At 42.0% G+C, this 19,981-nt stretch overlaps 1 protein-coding gene across 1 annotated transcript in view; it reads left to right on the top strand.

The window, feature by feature from the left end:
• Positions 1 to 19,981, top strand: part of dock11 (dedicator of cytokinesis 11) — an 87,926-nt gene that overhangs the window by 18,337 nt on the left and 49,608 nt on the right. The window contains exons 12-31 of the mRNA XM_019350017.2: positions 115 to 292; positions 331 to 386; positions 3,674 to 3,796; positions 3,886 to 3,968; positions 4,999 to 5,121; positions 5,348 to 5,424; positions 6,162 to 6,346; positions 6,531 to 6,596; positions 10,950 to 11,042; positions 13,792 to 13,915; positions 14,021 to 14,133; positions 14,319 to 14,396; positions 14,484 to 14,573; positions 15,515 to 15,636; positions 15,726 to 15,795; positions 15,884 to 16,009; positions 16,313 to 16,384; positions 16,807 to 16,953; positions 17,563 to 17,646; positions 19,251 to 19,362. Of these exons, the coding sequence (XP_019205562.1) occupies positions 115 to 292; positions 331 to 386; positions 3,674 to 3,796; positions 3,886 to 3,968; positions 4,999 to 5,121; positions 5,348 to 5,424; positions 6,162 to 6,346; positions 6,531 to 6,596; positions 10,950 to 11,042; positions 13,792 to 13,915; positions 14,021 to 14,133; positions 14,319 to 14,396; positions 14,484 to 14,573; positions 15,515 to 15,636; positions 15,726 to 15,795; positions 15,884 to 16,009; positions 16,313 to 16,384; positions 16,807 to 16,953; positions 17,563 to 17,646; positions 19,251 to 19,362 (2,122 nt within the window). The remainder of the gene's footprint in view (positions 1 to 114; positions 293 to 330; positions 387 to 3,673; positions 3,797 to 3,885; positions 3,969 to 4,998; positions 5,122 to 5,347; positions 5,425 to 6,161; positions 6,347 to 6,530; positions 6,597 to 10,949; positions 11,043 to 13,791; positions 13,916 to 14,020; positions 14,134 to 14,318; positions 14,397 to 14,483; positions 14,574 to 15,514; positions 15,637 to 15,725; positions 15,796 to 15,883; positions 16,010 to 16,312; positions 16,385 to 16,806; positions 16,954 to 17,562; positions 17,647 to 19,250; positions 19,363 to 19,981) is intronic.

Raw genomic sequence — 19,981 nt, 5'->3', positions numbered from 1 at the left:
ACTAAAGACTCATAAGAGCTGGTTTCTGAGATTTTGTCTTAAAGTGAAATGTTGTAAAGTAATAAAGGTACGTGCTGGACTGCAGCCTGTAACCGTCCTTCTGCTGACTCGCAGGTGGAACCGTTCTTCATCAGCCTTGCTCTCTTCGATGTCTCCAAGAGCTGCAAAATCTCGGCCGACTTCCACGTTGAGCTCAACCCGCCATCTGTGAGGGAGATGCTCACCGACACCTCCACCCAGGCGTCTCCTTCATCTGACTCGGACGGCGGTGGAGGCGTGAAGGACGGGGGACAGGAGGAGTCCTCGTGAACGGAGACTCAGGGAAAGGAAACGGCCTGCCGCTGCTTCAGAGGGTGGCAGAGGCTCTGCTGCGCTTCCCCACTCAGGTAGGAACTATAATAGCATATAGACAGGTGTCTGATAGAGAAAGTGACTGCAGCTGAGTCACACAGTCAGAACTGGGTGTGAAAGCTGAGTCACACTGGGTCATTGATACAGATCATGCTGCGTGGAAAACAAAATGTTCTGTGCTCTTCGCAACACTGTTGTGAAATTAAATACTACAGAAAGTACAAATATAAACACGATCTCAGTCTTTCTATGTAAACCTTTAGAGCTGGTAGTTTAAAGGCAATTTTTCTGTAGTCTGGGTAACACTTTTTGTTTTTCTGTTGATTTGTTGTTGTTGGGAAGATTTATTATGTCAGACAAAAGCAGGTTGGTGCTGCAGCTGGGTTATTAAAAAGAGATCCGGCATGTTTGTCATCCTGCTGCGTTAGAGGTTTAGTTGATGTGAAACTGAGACTGAACTCTGCATCTGGTTTTTACGTGATCTATGGTCAGTTAGCTTATATATAGAATACACTGAAAATGAGTGTTATTTTATTTGGGTGGGGCTCCATAACAGGAAATATTTGACAGAAAATTAGGACTACTATAATTGTTTTCATGTTTTTATACCTTTAGCAAACCTGAAAAACCCCCAATAAACTTTCACGTTGAAACATGAAGAGTAGATCGCTCTTACAAGAAGAGGGAAAACGTGTCTTTGAGTAACTCTCTTCTTAGACAGAGCAAGTAGAAGCATGCAACAAATAAAGAGTAATGAGTGACTGAATAAAACACAAGCAAATGATGGTTTTATGAGCTAGAATTTACAGAAATCATTTGTCTTGCATTGTTTTTATCACTTTCTGCACTTTTCCAAGCCAAGTTGATGGTTGGAGGCGGCCCTCTGTCATGCTTAATCTTTAAAATGTCTACACACTGTTGAACTCTCATCTAGTTCTGTCACATAGGTTGAGCTTTGCCATATTGGTTGCAGCTGGCCCAGCACAGTCCTGGCCTCAGTCAGGACTGCTGACAATGTGTGTACAGTGAGTTAGCTGTTTTGGCCAGTGCATGATCTTTTTTTGTTTTCATTCTTTTCTCCACTGTCATGCTAGACAACGCTGAATGTGTCACACGCCAGCCTTTGGTCCCCAACCAGACCTAAAGACCTGTGAAAGGATCCCGTTCGGCTCATTCGGTGAACATTTGCAAGTGATTTCAGAATCACTGTGCTTCCTGATGTGAGCTCAGGCCTCGGGATGTAAGCTTTATGTCCTGTCACTTCGTTTTGCGGTATTTTAAGTCTAGAGTTTATTTGGGGAGAAATAATGTGCATGTGTGAGTGTTACTCTTGGCTCAGGCCCTTCTGCAAACATTTGCAGGTGCTGTGAGCTCGGCGCACACACGGCCTGTTCTTTACCTCTGGCCGCTTGGCCCGTTACAGTGGTGAAGTCACTCAACAGGACTGGTGCCTGGTACAAACCAGCAGCGGTTATAAAACAAGCTCGCTTTCCATTTCCATGACGGGAGACACGAGTTGATGAACAGTGGAGCAAAAAGCAGGAACAGCTCAGAGACGAGGGGATGAATCAGGGCAGAGAGTGACACACGCACGATTTCTGCAGCCAGCAAACCAGCAGCAGGCCGCCTTAAAGCTACAGGCATGAAAACGTTTTCTATGTGTTTCATTTTTGGACTTCTCTGCCAGAAACATCTGTGGAGCACCAGCAGAACACACATGTACACACAAATATATGTATACAAACAGAGCGGCTCCTGCCTCTGTGATTAGTGTGCTATTATAGGTCTGCAGACCACAGTTTAATTTAGGTGCATTGGGTGTGTTCCAAGGACACAGGCTTCACCTCTCATCTCTGCAGTAGCTCTCAGGAGGACGCCACAGCCTCTGGACCCTCTTTATTACGCAAATCCCAAATCTTACCCATTTGAGTATTACTAAGCGTTTCAGGATTTTCAGCAGTGGGATGGTTTATCTTTGCACAAAAAGGATGTGACACTGTTTATGAACTATGAGGAAAGTTTAATGCCCAAATGGAGCATTTACAAGCTTTTTTTTAACCACACTGTAAGAACTGGTCGACAGTGAGCAGTGAGCAGCAAATAACGTCAAAAACTGAAAGCAAAAGCAGCTGTGTGTGGTTTTAAGGGCTGTGAATGAGGACAGAGGATGGACAGGCTTATGGCCTGGAGTGTAACCCTGCTCTGTGTTTGTGTGTCTGTGACTGGCAGCATGCTAGCCTCCTTAAAGATATGTGTTAGTAATGTCCAGATTGTTATGTCTGCATCTGAATCAGCTGCTTCCTTGGTACTGTCAATCACTTTTTTGTCACTTATGGTTAGACTTTTTTTTTCTATTTCCAGAAATTTCTATTGAAGTTTTTATTAGTCATATCAGTGTGAGCAGCATAGCTTAGTCTGATTGTAGTTACTGTCGCCTTTCGATTGCTTGCTTTACTTGAACTTGGAAGCTTAAATGCAGACGCATCTCATCGGCCCTTAAATAGACGTGTGAGCACCATGTGGTTTTCCTGTACAGCTTTAGCATCAGCCACTTCCCTTGAATCGATCTCACAGAGAAGCAAGGGATGAATTTAAGAGTGAAAACAGTTGAACTTGACCCTTTTATGCTTATATTTGTGGAGCTGTTGTCACAGCGCTTTTACACTATCACACATTCATACAGCGCTTTATTCCACACCTTTAAATTCCTTTTACCTCTCACACACACACACACTTGATTGGATGACCCTTCCAAACAGGAGGTCAGCAACCGTTCAAGCTTCTGTGCCCACAACTGTGTTCCTGGCATGACCATGTTAGGGATATCTGTTTTCACTGTCATCATACAGAGCTGTGAACAGAACACCCCCCAACCAGGAACAGCATTTAGCAGTCCAGACCGTTCTCACTCCCAAGGCGTAATATACCGACGATTTGTCACTTCCCGAGGTGTTCCATGGGAACTCGAACCTTCCGCGTTCCTATCCTATCCTTCATTTTTCCGATTTTGTAATATAGGGATGTGTTCTGTGCCTGGAAGCATAATATACCAACGATTTGTCACCTAGCGTGAAATGTTACGCTTTGGGAGTGAGAACGTGTCGAGCAGTCTGATAGGTTGGCGTCATCATTTGAAACTTTGGCCACATTTGTATTCAGAGTTTCTCTTCAGAGAACTCGGCATCTCTCCTCTCCATTCTCACAGTAGCAGATTTCTAGGAAGAGCGTTCTAAGAAAAGACCCTCGAAAGCTGCCGAATCAAATCCCAACCACATGTCTTGTTTGCTAGGCCTCCTCAGTCATTTCTCCCTCTCTTTTGCAGGGTATCTTTTCAGTGACTAACCCACATGCAGACATCTTCCTGGTGGCCCGTGTGGAGAAGGTGTTACAGAATGGCATCACCCACTGCGCTGAGCCATACATGAAAACCTCTGACATCACTAAGGTACACTGCAGTGAATTTTGACCTCGTAGAGGAGACAGTGGAAACCGCTCCGGTGTTGACTTGATGATGTCTTTCCCGTGTCTCCTCAGACTGCTCAGAAGGTGCTCAAAGGTGCCAAGCAGACATGCCAACGCTTGGGCCAGTACAGGATGCCGTTTGCTTGGGCTGCCAAGTAAGACAGAAATAATTCATGAGTCAAACCTCGCAGTCTTCTAAATAATCTGTTTTGATTCAACTCTGGAGTGATCTCATGTGAACATGTGCAAAGGCATGAGCATAATAACATCATACAATGTCAAAGAGGGAGAAAATAAGATAATATTTACTTTTTGGATCCCAAAAGTTTAGGAATTTCTCAACTTTGAGGTTAAATAAAGTTTGTGTAAAAGAACATTTACTTGTTTGCTGATCCAGTTTGATCTGGATTATATTGATAAACTTTATATTACGATATTCCAGTTATGGAATTCAACATCCATAATGAAGAGCAGTCTTTTCTGCTTTTTATTAGCTGCTGTTGGAAGTGCAGCTAATGAAAGGCAGCACAGAAAACTTCCAGGAACTGTCCGGTCTTGATGTGAAATTAGAATCTGTGACAGATTTTACGAGCCTGACAGTTCACCCCGCCCCCATCCCCACCCCCATCTCCACCCTCATCCCCACCCCAAGCCTGCAGGCCTAGTGGAGGCTTTCACATGTAACTGGTAATGTTGTGAGCTATAAAAATACTCCAGGCCAGCACAGAAGTCACACCTTTTTCTAAATAGTGTGAAAAATGATTAAGAGTCTTCAGGCTTCATTCGAAAATGTTAGAACCCACTGACATATATCCAGATATCCAGCAGAGATCACACAAAGACAAAAAGCCCCTTTCTAAACTATAATCTGGAAGAAGAACAAAAGTAACAAAAACATAGAAACACAGGGCAGCAGGGAAGTCTGTGTGTACAGGAGCAAGTAACTCTTTAATAGAACATACACGAAGAAAATAAGTTTTTTCAAACAGTGAAAGCAAAACATTCCTTCATACTTCACTTCATTCTTCTGCTGAATTGCTGGATGTTAAAAGCATCCTGTTTACATTAGATTTGTACCGTAACACTAACACAGACCTGCTGGATTTAACCCTGAATAAAAATGTTGGTATTTGGTTGCACGTGTGAGGCGAGAACTGTAATGAACCATGTGTGTTGTGGTTGCAGGCAGGTGTTCAAAGATGCTCAGGGCAGCCTGGATATGGATGGGAAGTTTTCTCCTCTCTATCGCCAAGACAGCAGCAAAATCTCGACTGATGACCTCATCAAGCTGCTGGCCGACATCAGGAAGTGAGTCAACACCACTCCTCTGCTATTTAAGCTAGCGCTTAGTTACTGTGGCACAAAACCGTCATCCAGGGGTACACTTATGCCTTTAGGTCTATATTTCACTTGCCATTGCCTAAGAGGAAGTGCTACTCACCCAGGATTGTCATTAGGGAGGTCATCACATATAAAGCACACTAAACCCTTAAAAGGACACTGATCTTGTACTGAATCTCCTTTTCCCTGTCAGACCAGAGAAAAGCAAACTTCAGATCATCCCTGGACAGCTGAACGTCACCATCGAGTGTGTCCCGCCTGATTTCTCAAGTAAGCAGCTTTGTGGTGTGTCACTGCATAAAACCCAACAATTCCATTAAATGGTTTTACATTGGCCGTCTCTGCATGGGATGCAAGCAGCTACCTGTCTGTCGAGTGTCTGGGTCTGATGTTGAGGAAATGATCTCCATTCCTGAATGAGTGTAGCCTGCAGATATGCAGGGGTCACTGCCTCTGATCAGCCTAGTATATCCCAGTGATGTTCAATAGGAGACATAAATGATCATTTAGCCACTTTCTGATCCATGAAGCCTGCACTATTAAGCCAGTGTGGGTCTCCGTAGTTCTGCTGAAACAGCTGCAGGGTGGGACGCTAAAGTGAAAATGGCACAAGCACAGGTTGGAGCAGACACTCTGTTCCTTCAGATTTCCACTAAGAGTGATCAGCTATTAGCATGCTGGATGCTGCCTTGTAAAAGCCTTGTTAGCATGTTCTTTGAAGAACAGCAGAATAAAATATTCCTGAATTAAAATTTTGTTAAATCTGAGAACTTTTGAAAAGTTAAATTTGTAGATCATCCGTATTATCAGATGCAATGATCAATGATTCCCACAGACAACATGTGACACGGCGTGTAAGCAGCGTCAGGGTTCATGTCTGAGTTTGCACAATGAAGGGTTTGTTTTGTAGCTCAGAAGTGATCTGATGTTTACTGACATGACACGAGAGGCAGGGACACAGCAGTGGAGGTTTGGTCCTCTGACTCGACGTGTGTTCTGTGCCCCAGACACGGTGACATCCTCTTACATTCCCGTCAAGCCCTTCGAGGACGGCTGTGAGCGGGTGTCGGTGGAGATCGAGGAATTCCTCCCCGAGGAAGCCAAGTACAACTACCCCTTCACCACTTACAAGAACCAGCTGTACGTCTACCCCCTGCAGCTCAAATATGACAACCAGAAGACCTTCACTAAGGTGCGTGAGTTAGGATGAAAAAGATGTGATGGGTGATGGTGGTGGTACATTTTAAATATTGTCCGTTTGTGTGTTACTGCTGCATACTGAGAACGAAGCGTGCGTGACTGACTGAGCTCAGAGACACAGTCGTTCTTATTGATAGTCTGCTTGGCTGACTAATGTCACCTTTCCTCCTTTTCAGGCTAGAAACATTGCCATCTGCATCCAGTTCCGAGATTCTGATGAAGAAGCTGCTGCTCCTTTAAAGGTCAGTGTGTACTGCAACATGTGACCTTTTTTAGATGCTGTTATGATAAAGGTCAAACATTTTTCAGGTTTACCAATAAGGAAGACTGTGATTGTTTTCAGACCATCATTGACATGATATATTGATATATTGATATATGAATTTAAACCAGATGTCTAGCAGTGGCTGGGGATTGGAGCGGACTCATCACTGTACTTCATGTTCATGCAATCTGTCCAGTGTGTTTGAGAAGTACTGCACCTATATGACCTTGCTGTTCCCACTGTTTCTGTTATATATAGCAGATGGTCAGAAATGCATTAACCAAGTGCAACATTAAATCACTGCTGGCAGCCATATATAGGACAGAGAAGCAGCCACTGTGACATCAGCGATTGTTAGCATAGAACTGCTGTGAAGCCTCAGAGTATTTTTACTGTTACCACCTGGCTGTTGTAAAACTGGATGTGACGAGTAATTTGCATATCTTATGGATGAATGAAAGGACGCTGCACACTAATAAGGTATAAGCCTAATAGGGTCAGCTGGGGCCCCAACGGGTCACGGCAGATAGCCGCCCCTCCCTGATTCTGCTGGAAGTTTATTCCTGTTAAAAGGGAGTTTTTCCTTCCCACTTTTGCCAAACGCTTACTCATGTGGGGGGGTGTCGTTTGATTGTTGGGGGTTTCACTCTTTCATTCTTTATAATACAGAGTGCTTTGAGGCAACTTTTTTGTGATTTGGTGCTGTATATAAACAAAACTGAAGTGAATTACTTACAAGGTAGGCCCACTCTAATTCAAACCCTGTTTTACCATCTTTTTTACCTTTGTGGAGATTATTGTTTACAAAATGAAGATTGTGCTGTATGAAATAAGAATATCAAGCTAGCGGCTGAGACCATAAACTCAGCAGGAAAGTTGTTTGTGAGCTCAAAGATCAGCGGAGCTGAGGTCCGTTTTTTCAGAGACGTTTATATGCACTAGGGCTGGGTATCGTCACTTATTTCTCGGATCGATTCGATTCAGACTCACAAGGTCCCGATTCAGTTTGATACGTGATTCGATTTGATTCGATCAGATTGGATTTGATTTGAATCGAGGAAATTTTGCCTCAGACTGTCAGAAATATTATAATTCTAATCATTTATCAGTACATATCCATATTTTTATATCTATGAAAAGAAAGATGACACTTGTGAGACTTTATCAAAGGTGTGAGCATCACAGCAGATGCCTTTGTGTCAAAGTAACTGAGGACAAAACACAGAAAAACATGAAGGAGATTTTCCTGGCCTGACTTTTTTAAGCAGATAACCACCTTAAAAATATTCTGCAGTAGAACAAAAACAGAAGAAAACCATGAATCAACATATAAACATTACCTGATGCTGCTGAAGTGAAGCAGAGCAAAGTTACAGAGGTTTAATTAGAGACACAGCTAAGTGTTTTGCAATTTGGCATGATTTTAAGAAGTTTAATTTTCTTCAGTGAACAGCAGAAATGAGGCTTTCTTGTCAGAAGTCAGTTAAATTAAAAAAAAAAAAAAAAAAGCCGACAGCGCTGTACATAACGGTAGACTGGTGCGTAATAAGCAAGCGAATAATGCAGAAAACAGATTTTTAGATGGGAAACTGTTCTTAAAGTACACAGAGAGAGAGAGCTGTGCAGGAAGTTTTATTTTATCGTGGTGGAAGCAAAACAGCAAAAGTAAGAGGGAATTCACGACGATGTTTATGAGAAGCGAAATGTGAAGCGTAGTTTGGATCTTCTTTTGCTGCTGGTTCAGTCAGTTTTGGTTGGAGAGAGACAAAACTGCAGCTTCAGAATCTAGTGCAAAAAAAGACATAAACACAAAGCGCAGATCCGCCGACGCATCAGAATCTGTGAGCTTTTGGCTTTCAGCCCCGACGGCGTCTCTGCGTACGTGCCGTCGGGTGAGAAACCTGACATCTCACCGATTCTGATGTGTTGTGCAGAATCTGTGTACCTGCTCTTATTTAATGTTTTAGCTGTTTGGTGGTTGTCGAAATTTTGTGAGGTTTAACCTGAGATTCTGGCGTTTCGGGCAAAATATATTTATATTTAAAAATCGATTCAGGATTTTAATGAATCGATATCGTGTAATTCAAGCTAGAATCGATTTTAATCAGAAAATCGATAATCAAAACCCACCCCTAATATACACTTCTTTGCAGCCAGGAATCACCCCCCTGCTGGCTGCCAGAAAGAATGCATCGGCCTCAGTTTTACAGACCCTGAAGCTTAGCTCGTCGCCACTTCGTCACAGATTTCTTTTTGACATTATTCTGTACATCAGTTTTCTTGTCTTATATGGAATCTCTGTTTTTGCCTCATTACTTCTAGAGCTTGAAAAAGAGAGTTTATAGACAAGGAACAATGTATGGAAAAAAGAGTGACTCACATCTGTGTCTCATAGTTTTGTCAAAAGACACGCTTAGGGTGATATCCATCCACAAATTACCTGTAGACGTGATCCTGGCTCTCTACGTAGCTGAGCAAAGCTAATGGAGAGAAGAACATAGAAAGGGTTTTGAAATACTACAGTCAACATAACGATAAAAAGGAAACAAGGAAATAAACAGAGGAAGACCATTACAAAAAAGTGAAGACAGATTGTTGAAGAGGCGCACCGGAAGCCCGGACTATTGTTTGAGAAACAATAACACTGCAGTGGAATGTCCTGGGAGAGATTCGATCAGTGACAGGGGCCTCAGACATGATAAACTTTTCCTTTTATTGCTTTTTACAAAGTGGACTTGAGATTGCAGCTGAGGGGCCCAGGAGGAGAAGGGAAGCGCTCGCAGCAACCAGTTATTATAGCTGGCAACAGAAGATAATGAATGGTCACTCTTTTTCTCTCTGGCCACACATTTCAAATATTTGTGGTCGGAAATAGTCATCAAAGCGCTGCAGATTGTTTTTCTTTTCACGTTTCTAGAGGGAGAGAAACAGAAATTCTGAGTTTAACCACAAAAACATTGAGAATTTTTGATCAGCGGGCAGTCAGGCATATTACACCGCAGCTAGAAAACACACAGATTGACCCAGACGTGGGTCAGATTGCGTTCCAGACAATGCTCAAAGTACTGTGAGGCAGAAAGCTGTTTACAAACAGTAGCAGGAGCAGGAGCAGGCGGCACACCTCTTGGGAGATTTAATCAGAGTTGGCGGAAGCTCAGTAAGGTCCTGGGGTTTACATAAGATACAGCCGGACTGAGAGGAAATTCATTTAAAGCCTTATGGAGGCTGAAGAGGATGGAATTCTCAGGGGACGGGAATTTAAAGTGCATTCATTTCTACTGCTTTCCAGCTCATCGTTGAGAGACCAGTTGCTCCCCAATCCTTGAGTTCATGGTTGGAGTGCTCTCATTTTTGCACTGGTGGCCGACACTTTAATTCATGTGTGGTACAGTTCATGTGCTAACATGCCAGCCTTTGTGATAGATAAGATCCGAAGCAGCTCTTCCAGACCTCCTTCGGCCCCCATCCTGACTCAGACAATCGTAACTCCCATCAGCCTCTTTGGCTCTGCAGTGAGGGCTCTAGAGGTACACAAACCATGCACCACCTGCACTCCTGGATCCTCAGATCTTTCCCCTCGCCTCTTTCCTGCTCCGCCTACAGCTTGTTTCCAGATTGTTCTGGGATTTGTGAACCCGGTCCTCTCTCACGAAGCCTCTCCCATCCATTTGGCATTTGGCATTCAGGCATTTGGCTCCTGGAGCTCTGTCCTTCCTGTTGACTAGCACTGCACATTCGTGTTGATTAGAGATGACAACAATAGTTAGCATCCTAATTACAGTATGAAACCATCACAAGAGGTTGGAATTTTTTTCCTCCCCTTTGCCATCCCTCATTAGAAATATCCTGACCTGGTCAAGCTTGAGCTTGTTGTGAAGGTTAATTTTTCCCACAGAATTCCTGCAGTGACTCCTCAGAAGTGATCATCAGAGGTCAAAAGTCACCTCAAAGCGGTCGGGGCAGACAGCTGCCACACCCTGAGCCTGGTTCTGCCAGAGGGTTCTTCCTGTTAAAAGGGAGTTTTTCCTTCCCACTGTTACCAAATGCTTGCTCATGGAGGGGGGGGTGCGGTCTCTATTATTAGAAAAAAAAACCCTGTGGCATCTGTCTAGTCAGAGCCCAAACATTTTGTGATCTTAGGTCGTTCTTTGTAGTTTCTCTCAGGCTATGTTTAAATCTGCTTCAAAGTGTAATGCATGATCCATACAGGCTTGCTCACTCGCCTTTTGTACAAATGATGGCAGTAACCACAGCTTCCTGAGCGCTTACTCATCACTGTGCCCGTAAAATCAAAGGAGTCCAATAACCAATGTGCCTCTTTGCCTTTCAGTGCATCTACGGCAAGCCGGGAGATTCACTCTTTACAAGCAGCACCTACGCAGCCGTCCTGCACCACAATCAGAGCCCGGACTTCTACAATGAGGTGAGCTCACGTCGCAGGCTCGACCTTGTTTCTTCCACACATGCCATCGCCTTTCAATTCATATTAAACTAGATCAAGTTAGCAGATTTAGAGGAAGGTGAGTGCTTCCAAAAACTGAGAAATGAGTTTGATTTTAAGAAGAAATTTAGTTGATGCCCTTAAATCTTTTTTTTTTTTCTAATTGGCTGTCTTTAGTAGTGACATTCCTCAGCAGCACTGAGATAATCCCATAAACCTGTCTCAGGAACGGGCTGTGATCTCACACTAAACTGACCCGACAGTCAGTGCACGCATGCACATGCACACACACACACACACACACACACACGCAAATACAGCTCAGCGAAAGAGGTACAGTTAGAGCGGTGGAGCAGAGGGGGTCCATATGGCCTTGATATCAACTGGATTAGGATCTTAAGCTCCCCCTGTGTGCACCCACATGCATGCAGGAACACACAGAAGTACACTCTGTGGGATTTACCTCCACATTGTTCAGCTTCCAGTCACATCAACCAAAATTTCTGCTTCAACAAGGCAACGATGATCTTTGTGCTTAGAAATCTGTCAACCTTGTTAGTTAATAATGAAGTGCATTTAAAAGCAACATGTAGGACACATTTATAGTTACTGATATTATATAAAGGGTTCTGATTTTGTTTTTCATAGTCACACCTAAAATTTGTTAACTTTTATATCTTAAGGATATATTTTGTCTGGTCTTTAGACTTTTGTCTAATTTACCGACAAGAGGAAAATTAGAACGGCTGCAGAATGATGCATGAATCACGTGTTCGGGTGTTATAAATGTAAGAGCCGTGATATTCAGTCATGGCATTGAGAGGCTGTTTATGACGATTTGGGTCTGTGTATGTCATCAAAACTTTTGTGTCATTTCCTGTCAAAAAAACCCAGCATGTGTGGTCACAGGGAAAATCCATCTCCCTGCTGTTGCTGCCCTCTGGTGCCTCAGTGTCACAGCAGCAACACCCAGATGAAACAATGATTTTGCTGCTGTTTGTTTTTTCATTTTAAACATTAATTAAAGGATAAACACATAAATAAAAAAGCACAAGCAAATTCCTTTTATCTTCTTCATGGAGAGAAAATGCACAAAGTGTTCAAATTCATGCCAGAAACACTCAAAAAGAGAGCTGTTACACTACAAAAGCATCCCAAACGTCTCCAAACAGCTCCAGTTTCTGTTTCAGTACATGTGTCGTTCTCTGTAGAAGATGATTTGACATCTTTAGTGTGTGACATTTACCCCAAAACAATGCTGTTAGCCTCTCGGCATCTAAAAAAATCATTTTCATTGATGTTCATGTTTCATTAAGATTATGTTCTTCTGGATACACACTATGTCAAGAAAGCTTTCTAACTAGTGGAATTTCTTTTTGAGATAATCTCCTCACATGTCACTCTGACCTTTCCTTAAAATGTTTTATTCTATCTGTCAGCAGAGGTGGAAACAGTACAGACTTTCTTTACTTCAGTAGAAGTACAGATACCTGGGTTAAAAAAATACTCGAGTAAAAGTTGAAGTACCTGTGCAACTTTTTTACTCAAGTAAAAGTGTAAAAGTACAGGCTCTGAAATGTACTCACAGTGAGAAAATAGCTCTTTGAAGGACAGTTCTACTAACAACTTTTATACAAAGGTAACTGAACCTATATTAATATAATAATATCATAATATGAGTAAATATTATTCAAATTTAAATTCTAATTTTAGTAAATGTAAATAGATTGAATCTATTATGTGGGACACATGCAGTGAAACAACAACTGAATTCAACAAGATGTCAGCAGCTTCCCCTACACTGACCCTAAACTGTTTATACTGTCGTTATACTAGACAGAACACAGTTGGTATAAAGTTGGAATTCAGTGAATGAATCTAATCTTCATCAGCTTAAATGCAAATTCATCTCTGCTACACTTGATGTAACCTAACTCTGACTTTCTTTCTTTCTTATCTTTCTCCATCTCTGAGTGAAGTTGGCTCTCTTTCTTTTCTCTCCCTGTGAAATCCAGCAGCTGGACCTTTAGCTTGCAACACACTGTGTTTGCTGATGTTCGCTGAACTGATAGAAGCATTGCATTTTAAATGACTTCTTCTGCAGCGCAAGCTAGATTCTGAAGTACTGCTACTACAACTTACACCTGCACTCACCTGCGGCCACTTTAACTCCCAACTCTATAGATGATACTGCTGAAGTACTGAAGTAACAAGTCTGTTATGATAATGTAAGGAATAGAGAGTACAGATATTTGTTTAAAAATGTAGGGAGTAAAAGTAAAAAGTAGTCCAAAAAAGCTACTCAAGTAAAGTACAGATACCTGAAAATACAAAAGATGATTAGTTTTAGATGCCTTTTGTTGATTTTATGTTAATTTTACCTCTTAATAATTTAGAGGCTGAAGGAAACCCTCACTGTCAGTACATTTTTGCAGGTTTCTTGAGCAAGCAAACCGACAGTGTACAATGATAATCACTGAGACATTGAAAAACACTAACACCATTATGGTTAATGTAACCCCCCTAAATTTGAGCAATAAAACATCAAAAAAGACAACAAGGAAATCACAGCATGTGGCACATCCTTTAAAATGTTGCCTTGGCAGTACTATGTAATACCTATATGGCATCCATTGTTGGATCAGTGCCTCTAATCTTGTTTATGTATGAAGATTGAACTGATGGTGACATATGAAGATTAAAACAGCGACCTGTTCCTCTGTGTGTGCAGGTGAAGATTGAGCTGCCGGTTCATGTGCATGAGAAACACCATATCCTCTTCACCTTTTACCACATCAGCTGTGAATCCAGCAGCAAAGCCAGCAGCAAGAAGAGGGACGGAGTGGAGTCACTCGGTGAGCCGTTTGGCTTGATGAAGCTTTTTTAAAATGTTGGTGAGCACATTATTTAGCTTGTTAAAACGCCTTCTTCTAAATCTTGGCTGCTTTCACGTGTTTCAGTGGGCTACTCCTGGATGCCTTTGCTTAAAGATGGGAGGATGCAGTCGTTAGAGTTCCAGTTGCCCGTGGCTGCCACTTTGCCTGCTGGATATCTTTGTCAGGACACCAGGAAGGTTAGATTGTAGCCATGGAAACGTTCTGCTCAGCTCTGTCACTGTCATGCTCACGATGTTAAAGCGAACGTTGATCCCTCAGTTTTTAGCCCTGAAGGTTTTTGGAGTTTTGAGGGAATGTGAAAAGTTTGCAGATACTTTATTGACTCTGTTTTCTCTATTATCTGTTCTTCGAACGGTCTCAGGCTGATATCAAGTGGGTGGAAAACGCCAAGACACTGTTTAAAGTGAGGACCCACGTAGCATCAACGATATATCCTCAGGTACAATTTGATTCTTTCGCTTTTTCTATGCACAAATGAAGGCCGCGGCTTTCAGGAACACTGATGTCCTGTTTTGTTTCGCCACAGGACCTCCACCTGCACAAATTCTTCCAGCACTGCCAGCTGATGAGAACAGCATCAGAAGGCAACCCAGCAGAACTGATCAAGTACCTGAAGGTAAGATGCTGTGAGGCAGTGCGCAGTCAGTTTTTTAGCTTTGATCCATGTGCAGTTATTGATCATTTACAGTACTTCGGCTATATGTGTCATTCAGCAATGCACTAACAGATCGATCATTTTTTGTAGGGCATGCATCATTATGACTATTTATGAGCTTTTACAGAGCCTCAGTCATTCAACAATCAAAATACCTTTCAGTGCTATTATGCAACAGCCTCCATTAAAGCATTAAAAGGCTTATAACACAGTTAATTAAGTTAATAAGGGATATGGATGGATGGATGGATGGATGGATGGATGGATGGATGATGGCAACCCCAAATGCAACAATGACAAAAGATATTACAAAAAAATAAATCTTTTTAGACATTAACCTCTTTTGTACTGAATCTTGTATGAAAAATCATAACTATTTAAATGCTAGAGGAAATCAGTTGAAGTATTTGTCTTATTTTTAGAGTTTTTCCTTTGGGAAAACATTTTTATGGGAGGACTAACATTTTAGGGAGCAAGTGACACGTGCATGTGGGGAATGAAGGCTGGCCCGTGTGGTCCGACCCAGCAGGCAAACTACTGCAGGTCAAAGTTTTGCTGTTTTGGCAGCGTAAGGGGTACCAACAGAATGTCACTGCGGCCAAGCCCATCTTTTATATACAGTCTATGCTGTGAATATGAAGGAAATGTATCAGCAATGTCTGAAGGGAATTTCATTACATCAAGCATAAAGATTCAGCTACAGATCAAGACAGATTTTCACATACATTTCTAATCAGATAAAATAATGCAGGGCTGGGATTTTATATCTAATAGGCTACAGTTTGTCAAGTTTACAGGCAGATATATATATTGTGTGGAGGCGTGTAATCGCGACGCAGTAATTCTTGTAAATATCTGGGAGTCAGAAGTAAAAATGACCTTGTCTGGCCTCTTTCCCTCAGTGCCTACATGCCATGGAGACTCATGTCATCATCACCTTCCTGCCAACAGTGCTGATGCAGCTGTTTGAGGTGCTCACAGCAGCCACCAAAGAAGCCCACGAGATTGCTGTTAACTCTTTGCGGTCAGTTAAAAAATAAATTCTTTGTACTTTTACTGCTTTTACTCCTGATAAAAGGAAATACATTGAATTTCCATGCTCTGTGCCCTCAGTGTGATCATACATATAGTTTCCAAATGCCACGAGGAGGGACTGGAACACTACCTGCGCTCTTTTGTTAAGGTAAGCTGCCACAAACACTGCCAGCCCGCGTCAGTTTCTGCTTGTGTCTATAAACTAAAGTGCTCTCTCTTCTCTCTTTTCTTTGTAGTACGTTTTTGTAACCAACAATCCTCCATCGGGAAACTCAGTGACCAGTCACGAGTTGCTGGCCACAGCTGTAACAGCCACCCTCAAACAAACTGCTGATTTCAACACCAGCAATAAACTGCTCAAGGTGCGCACTCAGTCATGCAGACACCATGTGCTCATTTAATTCATGCATCAGTCCACCTGTAGAACCAACTTCAAGCAGCAGGTGGTGCAACTCCCTAAAAATGGAAGTGAACCGTTCTGACAGGAGTTGTCACCAGTTTCGGAAGAGAAACCTCTTCAACATGTAGCTGCTTGTAGGAAGCTACATTTCTCAAGTCTCTTTTATCTCTGTTCCAGTTTCCCCTGACTCACTCTGCTTGTAATGTACTTCTATTATATTCCTAGGAAGATTGCATAATGGGTAACCTTTCGCTCTTTTCTGCAGTACTCTTGGTTCTTCTTTGAAACCATGGCGAAATCCATGGCTCAGTACCTGCAGGAGGAGAACCGCATGAAGGTTAGTAAAAAGCGTTTCGCTCATTAACGCTGAACAGTTTAAGCATTTGTAGTCTTTAACTGAAAGTCTTATGTGGACTGGATGCTGTTATAAGACCCAGTCCACATATTGTTATGTCCGCATAACCACATTCAGTGATACAAAACACAGACACCCAAAGAAAACTCATTGTGTACTCGGCATTCTGATACCACGAGCCTGTGTTACATCTGGGTCTTTGCCAAAAATGCTAAACCTTCAGCAGCAGGCCGAGCTGCGCTGCTGTTTGCTGCTATACAGAAGCAGTTACCCAAGTTATTTAGAGACAGTATAAACCTTTTAGTCCTATCTATATGCTGGGAATGATCTGTCTTCATAATATGGGTGGCTGTTTGACTTTAAAGTGATGTATCATTACATGCTATTCCTCCCCATCTCTTTAGATGCCACGGGCCCAGCGCTTTCCGGAGAGTTTCCACCAGGCTTTGCAGTCCTTGGTGTTGTCCATTATGCCGCACATCACCATCCGCCACTCAGAAATCCCAGAGGAGGCTCGCTGCATCAACCTGAGCCTGGCGAATTTCATCAAGGTGTGAACCCCACAGGCTAAATATGAAACCAGCTCAAAGAAGACCTGTTGCTCGTTTCCAGCTGCTTAGTTTTATTCATGGACTTTGCTAGAGTAGGGCCTTTTACTGGGTCCCTTGATTTAAACAGGCTGATTTAGCTCCTCTTCTTTTAAGGCAACTGCCTCCTTCTGATTGGCAGCCCTTCATAAGCAGACTGTTTACAACGGCAAGCTGGGTAGCCTTTGTTCTTTAAGCAGCTCTGTGTGCCTAAGATAACTATTTTAGGTACTCTCTTTGAGGCCCTTTTCTCAATAGGGATCACTTTCAAAATTGTCATGGTTTATTATGAGCGTCCAATGATGCAGCACTGTTATTTATAGATGACAGAAAATTAAAAAAACAACACAGGTTTACTGTAATTTTAGTTCAGGGTGTATTACGAGCCTGAACTTGTATTAGTGGTGTTGTTGTGATCCATAAGATTATGTGTTACTGCTGTGCCTCAGGACATGACAGCGCCATCTTTAAATGCTGATCTCAGACAAAATAGTGCATTGTTTTGTCTGAGATCTCCATCATTTTGCATGAATTTCAGCAGCTTGTTTTCCCGTGTCTGCTTTCTCTCCTCAGAGGTGCCTGACTGTCATGAACAGAGGTTTCGGTTTCGGCCTGGTCAACCACTACATGTGTCATTTCAGCCCCAAAGATCCCAAGGTACATGTTCCACAGAGCTGGGCAAACTCACAACGTCAGAGTGGAGGTGTAAAGTATAGGACATGTGTGACAACCTAAGGCTTCTGAACAGAGAGCAAGGTTTATAATAACATTCAATAATAAATGGCACATTGATATAGTAATCATTAGTTCATAATTATATCACTGATAACAAACAATAAAACAATAATATTTCTAATAATATTCAATAATATTTAATTTATTTGTTTAATAAAATGTTATTAAAAGTAATTTTATGAATCTTACACACTATTATTGATTATAGCTGATGTAGTATATTTTCTAATAAAGGTTCTATTATTTCTCAGTGAGTCAGTTCTAATAAAGCCGCTTCCTGCTCAGAGGTTTCCGGTTTGGTCCTGTGACGTACAAGATTTCATAAATGTATTAAACGATCTGTCGTAAACACAAGAACGCAAATATTTTACAAACCCGTTGAAAAATTGTTTACAAATCTTAAAATCATATTGTTGCTGTTTGTTAGTGAAATAAACTAAATGGATGTTTCTGAACTCAGTTTTGTGCAGGCATACTCTTCCTCTCTGAGATCAGAAATAAATTAAATGCAATATTAAACTCTTTTTAGCAGCTTTCTTGTAAAACAGTGAGTTTGAAAAATTAATGGATGATTGCAATAATTATATTCGCATTAAAAATATTATTACTGATGGATTAACCATTACAGAAACATGAAAAATGTTTTTGGTAATTGCCAGTGCTAGGACCAGAGTTATTATAGTTATATACATATATATATATATATTTATATATAATTAATTTTTAATTTCATTTTAAATTTTTGTTTTTAGTTAGTTTTGAGGGCAGCTCTTCTTATTTCAGTTTAATTTTAATCGTTTGAAAATGTTTAATTTTAGTTTAGTTTTTATTAGTTTCAGTGTCAGTTTGAGTATTTATAATTATTACTGTATGGAGGGCATATGTCAGGGGCAAATTTAGGAAAATCAGTAGAGCTATTACAGTAAAAACTGAGTCGAGTCAGTCTTATAAATATACCTCCAAAGTCTCCATAATCATCTCCATCAGTGTGTCGTGAGGGAAGTTTTTTTTAAGGATTAAAAAAAAATAAAACTATTGAAACTACTCAAACTAACCTAAAAAATTTTATCCAGAAAGGGGACATTTTTTTCCCCCTGGAGCAATTTATTATTGAATTTTCTTAAACATGTGCATCAGCACTGCTGCATTCTAACCATCAGTTGGACCTTTATGTTTGCAGATACACAGCATTCATTATTTATTACTAACCACCCTAAAGGACAAAGATCTAAAGTGAACTGAAGTGTGCACTGGGGCGTTTTTGTAAGCGCCTCCACGATGTGCGTGTAGTTGCACCCTGTCCGCTCATGCTCACCTGCCACTGTCGGTGTGTCTGATGTTGAACAGTTTCTCCCGGCCTTCTCTGTTTATGTTGTTTGCATTTGTTAGTCAAATGCGTTGCTCTCGCAGACACCTCGCTGCGGGCAGCCTTTAATGTAACATTGAGAATTCTGTTTGCGCCCTGAGGTGGCCGGCCGAAATTTGCATATTTGTGTGCGAACCGCACTCTCGCCTGTTCGCCACAGGTGCTGACCGAGATGAAGTTTGACTTCTTGATGACGGTGTGTAACCACGAGCACTTCATTCCTCTCAACCTGCCCATGGCTTTTGGGCGCACTAAGCTGCAGAGGGTACAAGGTAAGAGCGCGCTGTGTAGTCCTACTTTTTACCGCACATGTATCCACTGACCTGCTGTCACACGACCCCAGCCCCTGACCTTTTCTGACCTGCATCCACCACACTGATCCTATTAACCCGCCTGATTGTTTGGCCCACAAACACACACACACCCACACACACACATTACATCACACCTATCCGCATTAGTCGGATCTCTGGTGAACAAGGTTTGCCAAGACTTTATCGCACAACCCGTTTTACATTACACACCACTAAAACAAACACTGGAGTGCGCGCTGTGGAAATGCTGCATGGATTGTTTAGTTTTACCCCGAATGTCTTTATTTTTACTCCACCCCTCTCTGTTTTTTGTTGTTTGTTTGTGTGTTTTTGCTTGTGGTCAGATTTTATTCCGTATGCGACGGAGCTTTTTGGGCCCGTAGGTAGGTGAAGCCCACCGCACCCATTGACACCACCACGTTTGCTGACACCTTACACATGACTGCTCCTCCTTGTCCTCACCTGCGCTAACCACACCGCCGCCGGTCTCTTATTTTTTTTCCTCCCACCCCCCCTCATAGGGCACTCATTCCCCTCACACTCTGAATAATGCTAATTCCGGGCTCTTGCCTTCATT

This window comes from Oreochromis niloticus, linkage group LG3 (assembly GCF_001858045.2).
Source record: "Oreochromis niloticus isolate F11D_XX linkage group LG3, O_niloticus_UMD_NMBU, whole genome shotgun sequence".
Lineage (NCBI taxonomy): Eukaryota > Metazoa > Chordata > Actinopteri > Cichliformes > Cichlidae > Oreochromis > Oreochromis niloticus.
Note: the sequence above shows the minus strand (reverse complement) of the source record. Positions and strands in the feature narration are given on the sequence as shown.